At 39.2% G+C, this 16610-nt stretch overlaps 1 protein-coding gene across 1 annotated transcript; it reads right to left on the bottom strand.

Moving 5' to 3' along the window:
* Positions 1–830: 830 nt before the first annotated feature.
* homer1 (homer scaffold protein 1) lies at positions 831–15505 on the bottom strand. Its single transcript, XM_008325683.3, has 9 exons — positions 14395–15505; positions 6298–6454; positions 5224–5355; positions 4978–5070; positions 2980–3122; positions 2373–2523; positions 2171–2281; positions 2011–2091; positions 831–1196 (listed from the first exon to the last, which is right to left on the bottom strand). The coding sequence occupies exons 1-9, from the start codon at positions 14397–14399 to the stop codon at positions 1005–1007; spliced, it is 1065 nt and encodes a 354-aa protein (XP_008323905.1). The 5' UTR covers positions 14400–15505; the 3' UTR covers positions 831–1004.
* Positions 15506–16610: the final 1105 nt, after the last annotated feature.

The following is a 16610-nucleotide window of genomic DNA, read 5'->3' as shown; positions in this document are numbered from 1 at the left end:
AAAAATATTGCCAGTTCTTCCCCAAAAAGAAAATACCTCAACACCAGCGTACCAAACAGTATAAAGGATTAAGTGACAACAAGATGTAAAATAAAGATTTTTTGCAGATTTTTACAGCTTATATCAGTTCAAATCATAAATTAACAAAAAAAAAGAAAAAAACAAATTCAAATCATTGCACTTCAAGCAACAGAAATAAGGGAAAAATAAACAGAATCAACAGAATCAACCACACACAAACTCCCCCTTTCACAAGTGCACTATGAATTTCTTATAGTATTATTCTTTAAAAAATATATATACAAAGAAATACTTTAGAATAAAATCCCACCTTGACTGGAGTAAAGTTACCTGAAAGTGTTGTTTAGTGTTTGCTTAGTCGTTGACGCTTCCATTTTGTATTGCTCTTATGTTGTTGAAGAATATAAGACATAATGTTGTCTCTTTTTTCCCACAGGGTGAAGCATCTGATTTCTCCATATCATGTTTCACCCTCCAGAGTTCAATTAATTAAATTAGTGGAGTAAAAAAAATATTTTTTTTTTCTACTTCTTTCTTGGATGCTCAAGTGTTCTGAGTGACGTCAAAAGTGGGGAAAAAAAGGATAAAAATGTCAACTCCAGGTGTATACAAAACTCTACCAAAGTGAAGATGTAGAAAAACTCATCAAAGAAGAAGCAGAGGGCAAAGAAAGGATAAAAATAGATTGATCAACAGCATCTGTGCTGCAGAGCAATGAATATTCCAGAGTGGAGGGAAGAAGGAGGAGGAGGCAGGTCACAGACGAAGCCCTCTTCACTGAGTATGTAAACGATGTGGACGTAGTAAAGTGTGTGTACCTTTAATGCATGTAGTAAGTGTGTAAACATACACTCAGAAAAACAAATTCTGGTCATGACAGAAGTGAGTGACAACATGCAGCTGTGTTTCTCCTCTGGCGGCTCTCTTTCAGCCATGTGTTTGGCGAGTGTTCACTATGAATGTGTGTGTGTGCGCGTCTCTCTCTAGCTACTACCCTCGATGAGCTTGGCGAGTGTGTCCCGCAGCTCGGTCAGTTCGAAGATCTTCGTGTCCAGCAGCTCCAGCAGGGAGCGCAGGCTTTTCCGAAAGGCTTCGCTCTCCTGCTGGCTGCTCTCCAGATGCTGCTCCAGGTCGCCCAGCTGGGCCTCCAGCGTCTGGCTTTTTGTCTCAGCCTCCTGAAAATAGGCGACATTAATTATTTAATACTTTGCAGGTAAACATCGATGAGCAAGAAAGAGAAGGAAACTGAAATAATGATCTTCCCTCCTTTGTTTAAAAAAAAAAAGACAATTTCAGTCTGCCACACCAGGTGTGTGTGAGGAAAAAACTGTTGAATTAATTAAAAAATTAAAAAAAAAACACATTTTATGAAGGGAATGTTTGAGGATCAATTAAAAAGTTCTAAGGCAAATGGATTTTTAAAAATAAAAATAAAAGAGCTACAAAGATTGAAGATGGTGTTTTTCAGATTTTGGCCCTTGAGGTTCAAAATTTGCCTTGTTTAACCTAAAGGATAGTAAATACAGTAAATAGAATTTACTATTTAAAGTCTTATTTCCATAAATCCTCCTTTAAATCCCCTTTATTTGTGTAAAAAGGCAAAAATTGCTCCCTGAAGAACATATCGAAGTTCACATTAATGTACGCAGAGAAAAGAAATGTCTTTGAATTTGACATGAGACAGAGTCTTAGACACATTGTGTCATTATAAAAAGCATTTGTCATTGACTCTAAAACAGGGGTCAGCAACTACATAAGCTGGAGAGCCAGATCGACACATAGGGGTTAGATACTAAAAATCACATTTTTGTCTAACATTATTATTTGAGGCATGTTTTGGAATCTAGTCATGGGCCAGATTGGGCAGTTTGGTGGGCCAAATTCAGCCCACGGGCCACCACTTGATGATGGCTGCACTACAACAAATGAATAACCAAACTGCAGACCGTAGTACTGTATATCTGTGTACTAGTGCAGTATTTAACTGACCTGCAGTTTGTGTGTGAGAGTGTTTTTCTGGGACTCAAACTCATGGGCACTCTCCACCTCTGCTTTAAGCTTCTCCAGCTCCTGAAAAAAAAAAAAAAGCAGAAACGTTCAGATGTTCATGTTTAACACACTAGTCACACCCCAGATCCACACAACCCACCTCCTCTTTGGACCTCAGAGCAAACTTCAGCTCCTCTATGGTTTGGTTCAGTTCTGTCTTTTGAGATTTGATGACTGTGGTCTGACCGCTCACACACTCCAACTCAGTCACCTGAAGAGCAGGAGTGGATTTTCAAAAACAAACTTCAGATCCTTTTTTTTTTTTAATTTACAGTTTGATCAGGTCTCCAGTCGGTCATCACCCGTTTGTGTAGCCGCTCCGCCTCCTCCTGGTAGGCAGCCAGCTGCTGCTTCCACTGCTTGACGTTGGCTGTGGACTCCAGCAGAGCTGCCGTCAATTTGGCGTTGTTTCCTTTCAGCGCCGCAAGCTCCGCCTCCCAGTGTTTGTTTATGCTGGATGAATTGGACCATGTGAGGAGAAGACAAGTTCAGCTGTCAACATTTTATTTCACAACAAAGTATTTACTGTTAAATGTAAATACAACGAGTGGTGTTTTCAACCAGCTGATGTCACAACTGGTTTCTTTGCTTCATTGAAAGACTGAAATCAAGTTCAACTTTTTAAATTTTCTTTCATTTTTCAAGAAAAAAACACCAACCATTTCTGACATCACCATTTAAGTTTCCATACATACATACGGAAATAAGGACTTGAAGAACCACTGCTATGGGAAAGACCTCACATTCTGTATTTCATCTCACTGTCGTGTCATTAATGAAATGCCGTCATCCATGAAGATCAAAGTCTTTCACGCGTGAGCTCGGCTTCAGAAACCACAGCTCTACAAACAGACATTCTGCTTCCCTTTTAGATGCACTGACCACATGTTGTAGCAGACTGTGGATTACCTGTGTGAATAGGGCAGTGCATTCTGGGAAGGTTCTGCTCTGGCTTCAGAGTGCTGTGGTGTGTCTGGTGTAACTTTCTCCTCACTGGTTCCATTGATGCTCTCAGGGGTTACAGGCGACAGCAGATCCCCGGGCGCTGACTCCTGGTTTCACACATTCATGGGGAAAAAACATTATTATCATTATCATCAAAATCAACTTACTCAGAGTGGACGGGAAAATCACTGCCACTCTTTCATGTCTCTGATGGATCTTTTATCACAAACACAGGAGAGGGGGAAAAGGAGACCGACTACTTTGGCTTTGTTGGAGTCTTAAAGGTAAATAAATGACGGCTACTGATGGTTTGCATTTCTTTGACAGACAGCAGCAGAAAGTTCCTTCACTTCCTGCTCTGTGCTGCACATGGATATTAATAAACCGTACTCAAGTACTGACTGAGCTGGAACCTGCTCCACCATGAAAACCTTAGCAACAGTGCTATGCTGTGATCAAGACAAAATAGAAAAACACATACAAAATCAAAATCCTCAGTAGTTGTCAAACTATTTAAATGTATCATTAAAATTGTGACGGTAATTTGATTTTTTTAATGTATCGAGTGAAACAAACTTAATTACTTTGTTTAAACATAACTCATTTATTTATATATAAATAAATGAGTACATATATACACATATACATACATAGTGAAACAAACTTAATTACTTTGTTTAACCATAATTTTTTTAATGTATCGAGTGAAACAAACTTAATTACTTTGTTTAAACATAACTCATTAACTCATTTATTTATATATATAAATAAATGAGTACATATATACACATATACATACATAATATGTATGTATATGTGTATATATGTATGTATGTATATATGTATATATGTGTATATATGTATGTATACACATATATATACATATGTATGTATGTATATATGTACTACATATAAATATATACATACATACATATATACACATATATTAGTGTAGATGACAGTCAAGTATAAGAACATATGACAAGAAATGCTGAGATCACAGCAGGGGATTCTGGGAGATTAAACGTGGGGTCTTGAACGAGCAATAACATCGACCTGATCCAAGACCACTGTAGTATTACAGACAGTGATTTGAAGCTTAGGAGTACTATACACCGATACATAACTAGCAGTTAACACACCATAGTGTTCATAGTTCTGAGAAATGTCTCAGAATTTTTTTACTATTTCAAAGCAGAATTCTGCGGGGTAGACACAGCAGGGAAGAGACGAGTGAATCATAAACTGTGGGCAGGACTGAGATGGAGGAGTCATCAGGGCTGGGTTACGATAATAAATCTGTTCGTTTCATTTTTACCTTATTTTTACCAGGTTTGTTGACTGATAACATGTTGGTTTGGGCAGCGCCAGTCTGAGCAGAAGCCAAACAGGACAATAAATGAAAAAAAAAAAAAAACAATCAACAAGAACAAAAAAAACATTCATACCAAATCATGAATTTGATCAGACCCACACAGAGAGACAACACATTTAATGGGTTGACTATTGTGAGTATTGTTGAAGCAAAGGCTACAAAGGCTGCTCATGTGGGACGATAAGAGAACTTGAATGTTTTTTCAAATGAACTACCATGGAAACAGACTTCGTGAAACCAATTCCAGAAACATCCCCCACATCTTCTCTTCCTCTGCTTGTAAACTTCTACACAATCATCCTGTCAATCTGATCTAATCTAACGAGTGATCATCTCAGGTGCCATATCTCTGACATCAGTATGTCAAACTCCTTGTACCTGAAGCTGAGACAAACCATGTGATGAAAGTTTGAGTTTGTCTTGTCTGAGACCAGTTACTGATGATTTTGTTTCTCAGCACAGGATTCTAATGACATTGATGTGACTGTGTTATCAACGGTGCCATTTTTCTGTTTTACTTTTTAGTAGCAGAAGACTCAGAATTCTATCCAAACATGTTTTCGTTTTTCGTTTTAGTTTAGTGTTACCTGAGAGGGAGTGCTGCTGAGCTCCATCTTCTCCTGAGACTTCTCTTTTGCTAACCGTGCTGCCTCTTTGAACTCGGCAAACTTATCTGCAAACTGAAGGTGCGAGAACAATAATTATCAATTAACACAAATGGATTTATGTTACATAACTTGAATAAATATCATAAAACCATCAAGACATTTAAACACTATGTACATTTAAATGCTAAACAGATTAACCGTTATAACACCAGCCAGTGTCCATACCTTGACCAGGTTACTCTCAGATGAGAAGCCCAGGCCGTAGACAGTGTTTGCCCGGCTGTCAGCCCACTGACCAAACTTCTGTGACGTCTTGGTGAAAGTCATGTTGGGAGTGATGGTGCTGTTGATGATGGCCTGGGGGGAAAAAATCAAATGCAACATGACTTTGGCCCAAATCGTAAGAAGGAAGGATGGAAATTCAAAGACAAAATTAGACGTTGCTTTAATCGGTTGCTGTAAAGGTTTTTAAAGACTTGTTATGCCTGAAAAAAACTGCACTGCAACCAAAACAAGATGGCTGATGGATAAGAATATTCTCTTAGGTCAAAACTACTCTGAAAGTGTAATTTGTTACTGAGAATTCCTTCTTTTCTTTTTAGATAATGTCTTTCTTTGCCTTGTTTAGGAAATGTTATCACGTTATTTTAATGTTGGGGAAAAAAAAAATCACAAAAATCACATGGCACTACTATGTAGACCTGTGGCTTGGTTGGATGTGTTCATTGTTATCTGCTGTAAATGTTCTCTCCTCATCCGTCAGGGAACATTTGCAGTACATACGCACCACACTTTCACCTCACTTATCAAAAACTCATGAGTCGAAAATGTTTTGCCTCCGTATGGTGTCTCTGTCTGGCTGAAACCTACTGTTGTCGTTTATACTGGATGATTATGTCCTCCAGCTCAGGCACTCACAATCACTGCTATTTCCAGCTGAACGCTGCACCACTAACTTGGTTCTTCAACAACAGACACAGTCGCCCGGAGAGGCTCGGTCTTACATAACCATGCTAACGCCACTCCTGCACCTCGCTCAAGACCAAAATAATCACTGCCACACAGACATGTCAGCCGTGGCCGCCTCCTCACTGCCTCAGCACAGAGGCCAAAACAAGTCAGAAAGTGAGTGAAGAAGTAGAATATACTGTCCATAACTGATGTCGGTGATTCTGGACAACTCAGCTGAGGGGACGAACTTTCTATCTGAAGATTTGCTCCTCTGTCAATAATGACGGTCAAAACAACAGGAAACCAGTTTCCAGATTATTTAGGAGTGTGTGTGAGACGTTTCCACACCTTAGATCCATCCAGGCTAATGATGCGATACACATTCCTGGTACTGTCGAAGAAGTACGACACCGTTACTGCATGTTTACTTGTCGGAACCCAGTTCTTCTTGGTGGTCGGGTCGATCTGGAAGACGTGGGCCCGTGTGCTGAAGATGGGCTGTTCTCTATGGGCGAGGAGAGGAATGGAGAGAACAAAAGTTAAGAAATCTGTGAACACTGTTGCATCAGTTGATGTTTAACACAACGATCTTTTCAAATAATGTATTGTCATCAATGGAGCTTCACAACATGACAATAAAGTTACTGATAAACCGATAACATTAGTTCTACTGGTCTGTGCTATTTTTGGAAGAAAAAAAACACTTCTCTGTAGTATTCACTTCCCAACTGTTCTGACAATGGATATGATGATAAAACCATTTAAGAGGTAAACCTAGAGGACTTTTTTTACGTTAATGAGTCTCTGTTTTAAAACAAGAAATACTGAGCCCTCATGGACGGACTCCCAGTGTACACCCCCCCCACCCCCCCCCATCAGCTCTGAGATCATCACCACTCCCACAGACTCTCGGAGACTGTTCTCAATCTGGTGCAGCTTTTCTAAGCGACACACGTGAGAAAGTAAGGATTACACCAATCAACCGATGATGGGCCGATGGATTGGGAATGATCACATGGGCAAAGATCAATCAATAATGTGAATAACCGAGAGTAAACACCAGCTCTATATACTGCAGTGTTGATCCGTGGCCTGATTCTGCCCTAAAAGTCATCGTGGAGCCTAGGTGGTGTTTCTGAGTATGTAGAGATGTGACCACAGACCTCATCTCTGCTGCAGAGAGAGACAGTGACGGTGAAGGTGACCTGGAAACCCCTGTGCTACCACAGAGAAAAAAAAAAACTCTTCAACATGTCGAGGGGAAAATGTTACCAGGGTCTTAGATTGAGCCAGATCAGAGCACATCACCTCAGTGTCTACACTGGCAGCTTTGTAAACGTGTGTAGTCCACCTATGTCCAGAACAAGGTTTTTCTTACAGATACTCTAGTGCAGGAGTGTCCAATAAGTAGATCGAGATCTGACAGTAGATCTCGAAGGGAGTGCTGGTAGATCCTGAGCAATTACATTTAAAATAATAATAATAAAAATGATATACATGTAATTCTATTTTAAGATGCTAATCCCTACAGCTAAGGTGAGGATCTAAAAGTATTGAGTCAGACAGTATAATGTATATAAAATAAAATGTATATAATAAGATATTCAGTTTATATGAGTAAATATATATTTACAGTTTTCAATATAGGTAGATCACATTAACCTGGTAAGTAGATCACAAGACAAAACAGTGTGGACACCCCTGCTCTAGTGGTTCCCAAGGTTTTTTGGCTGTATATTCCCTTCTGTATCCCAACCCAGGTTGATGCAGCACCAATTGAAAAAAAAAAACATTAGCTTATTTCAATATTGTCTGTAAATGTAATTTTTCTTAAAATTATTTTCCGGGACTTTTAACTCTGCTGTTACATCCTGACGGACACGTTATCCTGTCATTCACCAATAATTATTCCCTGTTCTTCTAATGCACTGAAAGTTGTACCTTTCATCTTTGTATATTTAGTGATATTACTTCTATGTTGTTGTGTTTTCAACAATGGAGAAGAGAGAAAAATGTTCACCGACCACAGAGAAGTACCTTTTACATCCCATCCAGTCAATAAGTCAGTCAATCAGTAACAGTCAGAGACATTAGACTGGTGTAGAGTAAATGTGTCTCCTAATAAATTTGTCACCATGTGTCCAATGTGGGACACACTGATTGCACTCCTCTGTGGGAACCTCTCTCTGTGGCTCAGTTGTGTTAATTAAATATGCACAGCTAAGACTCTGCGGATGTTATTTAAAGAGAGACAGTTAATCAGGAACCTGACTGTGACAGTAACTCCAGTTCACACATGTTGTTACCTCAGCAGTAGGAGGTAAGAATAACCTGACAGTAATTCATGTTAATGACAGTACACAGAACATTAATAGAAATGAAGTGATGGAGAGACCTCTGCTCTGAGGCACACACAGTGACAGAAATACGAGAGACCTCTGCTCTGAGGCACACACAGAAATACATATTCTGAAGAGGTGGGGGATTTGCCACTCAAACATAGAATTTGGCAATTTTTGCTGACAAGAATTGAAGCAATTTAGATTTTAAACTGCATGCTGATCTCCACATGAGTCCAAGAGACACAGACACGTGACCATCTGCCTCTGTTCAAGGTGCTCTGGTTTGAGAGTGCTTCAGAATTTTGTTACCGCACTGGCCTTTAACTGAATATATACTGAATATGTGATACACAATGTTGCGTGTATTCTTCAATCATGGAAACAAAGCTGCACCGTGTAGAAGCCCCACGCTATCGTTTAACTTCAATGGACAATTCAAATGTATCATTAATAATTAATCATGATTTGTCATGATTAATCGTGATCTTAATTGAAGACGATACATTTGTAAAGTCTTAGGTTTACATTTTCACTGTAGTTACATGTGTATAAATGAGTAAAAGAAACATTTACAATTTCAGAATTAATAAAATTATGTTGTTTTTTTTTTAAGTTTAAACCACGGATTCTTAATCGTATTTCAACTTTCACAAAAAGATTTATCCCCATATAATCTACTACTTAAAGTGCTTGTAATCACTACAAGCTTGTGTAAATATTTTGATTAATATATAATCACTACAAGCTTGTGTAAATATTTACTTATTTACTTTTGTCTCGCAGGCCAGGTCGTCAGCAGCTAAGGCTCAATCTGCGTGTCCTTGGACAGAGGAATCCAACCACAGATGCTATCAGATCAGCAGTTGTGATAAAGGCAAACACAGCCACTAGTGTTTACACCAGCAGCTCTCAGATCAGATGTCTGTGAGAAATTAATGTGGCGGGATTAGCCTTTAACTACAGTAGAAACAACACACAGCCACAGTTTTCTCTATCTGTTGTTGGTTGACATTTAACATTATTATTGGGGATGCACCGACTATTCGGCCACCCAAAATCATTGGCCAACATACTTTTATCACCGAAACAACTCAGCCAAAACAGGATGTTGTACCGGGTTGATACCAGGTTCCTATTTTCCTTAAAAGTATATTTTCTAGAACATTTTCAGCATGACAATGTTTCATCCCTGTTCACCTAATACATTCAAATTCTGTTCTTTTCTACATTTGCACCTTTCTTTTTATACATTCATTTACCCTGATTACATTTTACATTTTCAACAGAGGACAGACAAAGGAGACTGTGACCACACCAAACACTCCTCGACCACACAGTCTACATACTGTATTTTCCGGACTATAAGTCGCTCCGGAGTATAGATCGAACCAGCAGAAAAATGCATAATGTAGAAGAAAAAAAAAAACGTATATAAGTTGCGCCAAGTATAAGTCGCACCAGTGCCCTCTAGCGGCTGTCAGTGTGAACATGACATGTGAAATTATATATTTTAATTCATAAGTTGCACCTGAGTACAAGTCACAAACCCAGCCAAAGGATGAAAGAGCGACTTATAGTCTGAAAAATACGGTAGGTCTAAGACCGATACTATATACTATCTTTAACTGCAATGTCACTAGATTTGCCTCTTTGCTAAGTCCTGAACAGGTTCTTAAAAATCTTCAAATCCAGCAACAAGGTTAAACGAAAACCACGACAAATTTTCCATGTTCAACCATGACTGAAACATTTTTATTCCAGGGTTTCCAGGATGCACAAGAGTACTGTTTATAGACACTCTGAAGTAGAGGACAAATACTTAAATGTGTCCAAACATGAGGAAACATCCTGTAACAATTACAGGAAAAATATACCCACATCACTACAACAGCTGCTGCGTTGTTATGAAAACAGCCGACATGACTCAGAACTGGTTATGAGCTGTGAACAACCCCTAACTCAGTATTTCTGTCCTTCCCACACGGGGTTTCCACCAATCCAGTTCTGGTGTCACTGTCAGTTTACCCACTGGCAAGTGGAGAAGCTTGGCAGGGCAAAAATCCTCCAAACTGAAAAACCCATATGCCACACTGAGAACTCAGAGCTTTCTGACAGACAGATTAAACAAGCTGAAATGATTACATGAACGGAGCATGTCTGCCAGCACAGTTTGTAAATGAAAGTAGTAGTTCATAGAAAATGTGTTACAAACAACGTCCTTAATCATGTTATTTCTTTTATACCTCGATAACGGTAAACATAACACAAACTGATGATTGGCCATAAATGTGGACACAACATAAATATAAAGTTGAATAAATATTCAGGGTGTCAGGATCACCATATGTACATAGTGAGTGTATGCAAACAGCAAACACACAGGAGTTGCTAAATATTTACCAAATATTGATTTAGCTCAGACCATTACCCACACTATAACTCAGGCATCGTCCTACCCGGCTGGACAGCAACATTAACTAAATCTGATTCTAAATGTGACCAAAAAACAACGGCAGTCAGTATGTGTATGACGTATGTGTTTTCACACCAGTTATAATCACAATAATCCAAATGATGGAATTAAAAATGGGCACCAATGTCACAAAAACGATGCAAAAGTACAATTTAAAAATTAGCTTCATAGAGTCGGTGGGTTGTGGTCATTACTGTGCGTATTGTCGTTGGCCTAAAACTTTGGTGAAAACCGTTGTCCTCAACAATATTATTCAGTCTACAGTCTCAGGGAACGCATCAACAATTGTGTCAGCCATCTTGTCAGTTGTCAGACTGGACTGATGCAAGTCTGACTAAAAGTTGAAGTCTCCACCAACACATGCTGGGTGATGAGCAGTTGTCAGACTGGACTGATGCAAGTCGGGCATCTGACTAAAAGTTGAAGTCTCCACCGACACATGCTGGGTGATGAGAAGTGGATAAGTGGATCAGCAATGGTATGATTGGATACAGAGTGTGTTAATGCATTCATTTTTATAGTGCTAACATACTGTATAAACATAATAATTTACACAAATGCTTGTGCACGCATACACACACACACACTCATATGAACACACATTTGCTGCTGCACACATTAAAAAACCTACCGCACTGTGTCATGTTAACAACTGTTAAAAAATATTGACCAGTAAGAAATTTGCTACAAATTGAAATTTTCTCATACATACATATGTATGAATACCCTCTTTTAGACTGTAACAAAATTATGTGTAAGCTTAATTATTCACTTCCTTGCAAGCTAAATGTGGCCTCGTCCAACATCTTGTTCATTAAGCCAAAAACAATGTAATTAAGATCTAAATTAAGATAAGTGTAAAAGAGGAAGACAAGTGTTTCCTCTTTTACACTTGTTATCACAGCTGTTGTTTATCAGACAGAGCTGTTTCTGTGATATGCTCACTAATCACTCCTGTGTCACTCCTGACATCTAACCACATCATCATCTTTACTGCATTGTCATTAAAGATCAGCCTCCACTGTTTCAATTTCACAGCAGATAACTGAAGACCGTGCATCAGAGTTCTCCAACCGCTGGTTCGCTGACAGGAGCAAGGCCACTGGTACTACATGGAAAAAATGTATTAAATTAAAGGTGTATTATGTTGAAAAATAGGAATAGGAAACAGGAATTTCTGGATCACATGGATCCCCCTCCCTCCACCCCCCCACCCCACAGAGAAGGTTGGCACATCTGGATTAAACGCCATGTCGGCCATGTTGTAAGACAGCAGTAATTAACAATAATATATGGTACCAGAACAGAACCGCCAGTGAGTGTCAGAATAAACTAGGCTAATTAGGAGGTAACAGTACACAGTAGAGGACATGCTCCCTGTCCTGTCTCTGAGGAATTGATTGAAGACTGGATTATAACCATTGGCCTTGAGCTTTAGAGAGGATGTGCTTTGCATGTGGATGTAAGCAGTTCACCCCACCCCATCCCCCAACCACAATATGACAACAAACCAATCACATGCTTCATCATCTGCTTTCATCTAGAGTAAGAACTAGGTCGCTCTTGATCAGGAGGATCACTATACAACTGCAGGTTCAGCCACATGCATTACATGAATCAAAAGGCATGGGGCGATCACTATGGTCCTGATTCCATGGTCGTACAAACGTACACAGAGCAGGGATTTGGGCTTTACAATTAAAAAGTATAGTGTACCTATAATGCACGCAATATAGGTGTTTTAAAATAATGACTACATTTATTTTGTAGGATCTTGCAAACTAAAGATACATATAACTACAGCTGCAACAAAAATAAGGAAACTGATCAACAAAAACACGTGATGTTTGACTAGGTCGATGGGTTCATTTCTAAAGGGTTTTATTTTTTAACACCTTGTTGAAGAAGTGAAACCTAAAAAAGCAACGCTCATTAACTTCAGCTTCTGTGAACAACCATTCTGTAATGAAACATCAAAACAACTAAAAGCAAATGCTTCAGACATATGTTGGGATATTAGAGGAACATGGAATTGACACTTGACGTGCAAAGGCTCAAAACCTGACATTAAATGCACCAAAACAGAGCATCCATCTCTACCAAGACTTGAAGAAACTTTTTGTATACCCATGTCCAAAATGGGGGGAAAGAAAACACTGATACACAACGATATATCGCAATATTACATTTCACAATATTGTATTGATATTCTAGAGCACTGTATCAAATTTTTTTCATGAATAATTAACATGCAAATATTCATGGTGTTGGTTAATTTAATTTTGCTTTTATTTCTTCTCTAGCAATACAAATGTAGAACTCTGTTAGTGACCTGATGTTAAGCATGTAACAGAATTGCGTGTTTATTGTGCTGATAGTTTCCCTACAAAACTGAATATATCACCATGCCTATAGTATCGCAGTATATCGTATCAATGCCCCTGTATCGTGAAAAGAATGGGGAGCTATAGAAAATAATCTGCTTTTTGTTACTATTTTTTCAGGTCAATATTCACTTTCCTTGCAAATTATGGTTACTACCATTTGTTTTATTTTTCAGAATGTGACCTCAGCGGTGTAAATTACCTCACTACTTATTTTATAGTACCATGTATGTGGATAAGAAAGATGGTTTTAGGAATTTAGGAATTTAGGTGGTTTTAGGTGGAATAGGCTGCGGGTGAAAGTGAGTAGATGTGTAATAATTTGTACACTAACTTTTTTTTATACAGTACTTTTACTGTATATATGTGTTTTTTTTCTACTGGTAGGACTTCTGGTTTACTGCCAACTTTGAAAGCTTAGGGTCACGTCCACATTTTATAAACAGTCTAACAAGTGAAACTTGGGCCTTAATACGTATATGCACTGCTCAGACGTTTTCTCTGACAGCAGTTCAGCAAACTGTAACTTGTGTCGTCTAAAATGTCATCTCAGAGTGTGGGTTTGAATGTGTGTGAGAGAGCGAGTGGGCACAATAATGATAGAAAGCTGCTGCTGGGACGAGTTCAATGCTGTACTCTGGGCAGTTTATTGGCACAGACATTTTATTCCGACCTTCTGCCAAGTTATTATTTATGACAGCAGGGATTGTGTGACCCTGCTGAAAACTGTCAGGAGAACGGCTGAAATTGTCAGCAAAACAACAAATACAGCAATAACACTAAACCTTTTTTACTAGTTTTATGATGTTTGTTCCTAACAGATTACTAATTGTTATAGGTTGTAGTACTTTTATCTGTTATTTAAAAAAAACTCTCAGCAAGCCACGTTATGTACACAGCTCAGACATCAACTTATTTTCAGAACAATCTTTGGACTCTGAAACTGTGATCTGAAATGTCAGTCCAAGTGGACACGGTGATGGACAGCTGCTTCTGCTGCTGTCACTGATTATAGAATGTACTGTGGCTCGTTTAAAGAGGACAATGATTTTAACATGCTGCCAGGTTGACATTCCTGACAGAAGCGATGACAGTAGCATTGGCTAGTTCTTGGTAACCACGCTCAATTCTGCGTACGGTAAATCCAAAGGAAGCTTAGTGGCACCTTGACGTGGGAGTTACACACACACACACACACAAACACACACACACAAAATCGCATTTCACTGCAGTGCAGTTTACGTACCCCATTTTGCTGGTACTGGTCTTTAAAAGTGGGTGAAACAGCTTCTGTCGGTGGTCTCTGGAAGCAGAAGGCTACAGTTCCAGCTTCTGATCCACTCTCCTCTACCACTAGTCATAAGCCTTCCTCGTTTGTTTAGTGACCTTACGGCCAGTGGCGCCACGGTGCTGGTTTTCAGTCCGACATGAGAAGTTCTGGTTCTTCATGCCTTTGCGCACATTTTTGCTGGGATTGTGTCTGTATTTTAGCTTCACAACCGTGGGGACATGTTGACCGTAAACGCACCACGGCTCCGTGGCTACCGTTAGCTAAGCTAAATAAATCTACCCAGTGGTAACCAGGCGAAGATGACCGACCTAAACATTGACTGACATGGCGACCGGAGGAGGCTTATGGAGGAACTATGCTTCAAAATATGAAGCTGACGCACAAAAAGTAAAATAAAAAATGTCAAAAGGCAGCTTTGGCGTTATCCAACCGTGGCTAACCCGCTGCTACTGATGATGAGTAGTGGAATCTGACCGATAAAAAAACCCCAGCTGAAACAGATGTTAATAACCCTATGATCCCGAACCGTGAAAAAATGTACATTCAGTACAAAAACGACTAGGCATTTAATCCAATATCTGCCAATGACTTCTCTTTCTCTGTCCTTATACTGTCAACCAGTCCAACCAAGAACGTCCAGGACTAGCGAGTTTTACAGCCGCAGAATAAGTGCTTTAGAGCGGACATCATCTTGACAAGGCTTCACCTCCCCTGTTTCTGGAGAAGATAAAGAGAATAGTCGGTGCATCCTGCGGGCGTAATCATCACACCATCCACAGAAATATCGTCCGCGTATTATTTTCACTTGTAACGTCGCCTCTGTTCGGTGGTGGCCAGAGTCTGGGACGAATGCAGATGTTCCATCCGTCGGCACATCCTCTCTTCTGACCCAGCCTGTCTTCTTGCTGTCAGTCTTCAGCTCATTCATCCGAGGGGCTGGTACACTTACGACGTCATGACGTTGTGACTTAGATTTTGACGTAATTGACAATGACGTTGCACCAATTTTAACAATCCGCAGCATATTCTGAAAAAATCGGAGTGAACGTTTACCTTAGAATCACTTGCTGTTTATTTATTTATTTATTTATTTTTTGCTCAGAAGGTTTGGAATCATAGCATCAATCCAACAAGAAGGTCAGTGGTTGGCTCTTCTGGAGACCACATTTTTCCTCTGTGTGTGTGTGTTTTGTTTTTATTCTTCATCAAAATTAAAAATGTCATCCTAAATAATATGAAGCAGTAGAAGATGACACTAGAGCTGATGAAAAGTTTGTGGTCAACATGGTCTGGTGTGCACTTCAAACACTAGATTAAGTTGTGGATTTACTCTCCAATCTGTGTTGGTAATGAATTGTGTCACTACATCCACAAAAATCAATTCTCTCTCATCTGTGAGTGAGTTCCAGTGGATGAATGTTCTTCAATTCAGAGCAGGGGTGTCCTGGTGGTGAAGAAAGGTACCTGATAGGTTGCAGGTTTTAAAAATAATAACAGTTGCCAAGGTGCCACAGTGGCGCACTGAGCACGGCACCTACCCACACACTGCTCCCTGGGGCCTTGAACTGTCCACTGATCACTATGGTGATGGTTTAAGTGCAGAGGTCACATTTAGTTGTCTGCATTTGCATAAAGCCAAATAAATCGCTTTCACATACTAACACACACTGTTTTGCCAGATATTCCACTGAAATCTAATTTGTGTAAATGCCTGTTGTGTTAAAGTCTGCACACTGGTTTCCAGTATAGGTACATGCTATTCTGAACACATGCTCTGTGTTCAAAATACCCTTTTATCTATACTGCATACCTCTCCCTAACTCATCTGGTGTTTCATCTGCCATGTCATACCCTTGTCAGGTTTCAAAAAACAGACATAAACAGGTGTAAAGGTGACATTTTCTTAGCAATTTTTTTTACAAATCAATAAAATCAGCATTTAATGTATACTTGTTGAAAGAAAGGCTTCATATGAACCCATGAGTATCATATTTTGTTTTTATTGAGAAGATAACAGTAATAAAGGTGATTACAATTTAATACATTTTCCTTTTCTACTTAACTATTTTTAGGAAAAAGTCTTGTTTTACAATTGGTATTATTTAATGTTATTGGGTTGTGCTCACTAAAAACCAAAGTGTACTGCCTTTCTGCCTAAGACAGACAGCCTT

The sequence above is a fragment of the Cynoglossus semilaevis genome, chromosome 14, assembly GCF_000523025.1.
Source record: "Cynoglossus semilaevis isolate Cse_v1.0 chromosome 14, Cse_v1.0, whole genome shotgun sequence".
In the NCBI taxonomy this organism is placed as follows: domain Eukaryota; kingdom Metazoa; phylum Chordata; class Actinopteri; order Pleuronectiformes; family Cynoglossidae; genus Cynoglossus; species Cynoglossus semilaevis.
Note: the sequence above shows the minus strand (reverse complement) of the source record. Positions and strands in the feature narration are given on the sequence as shown.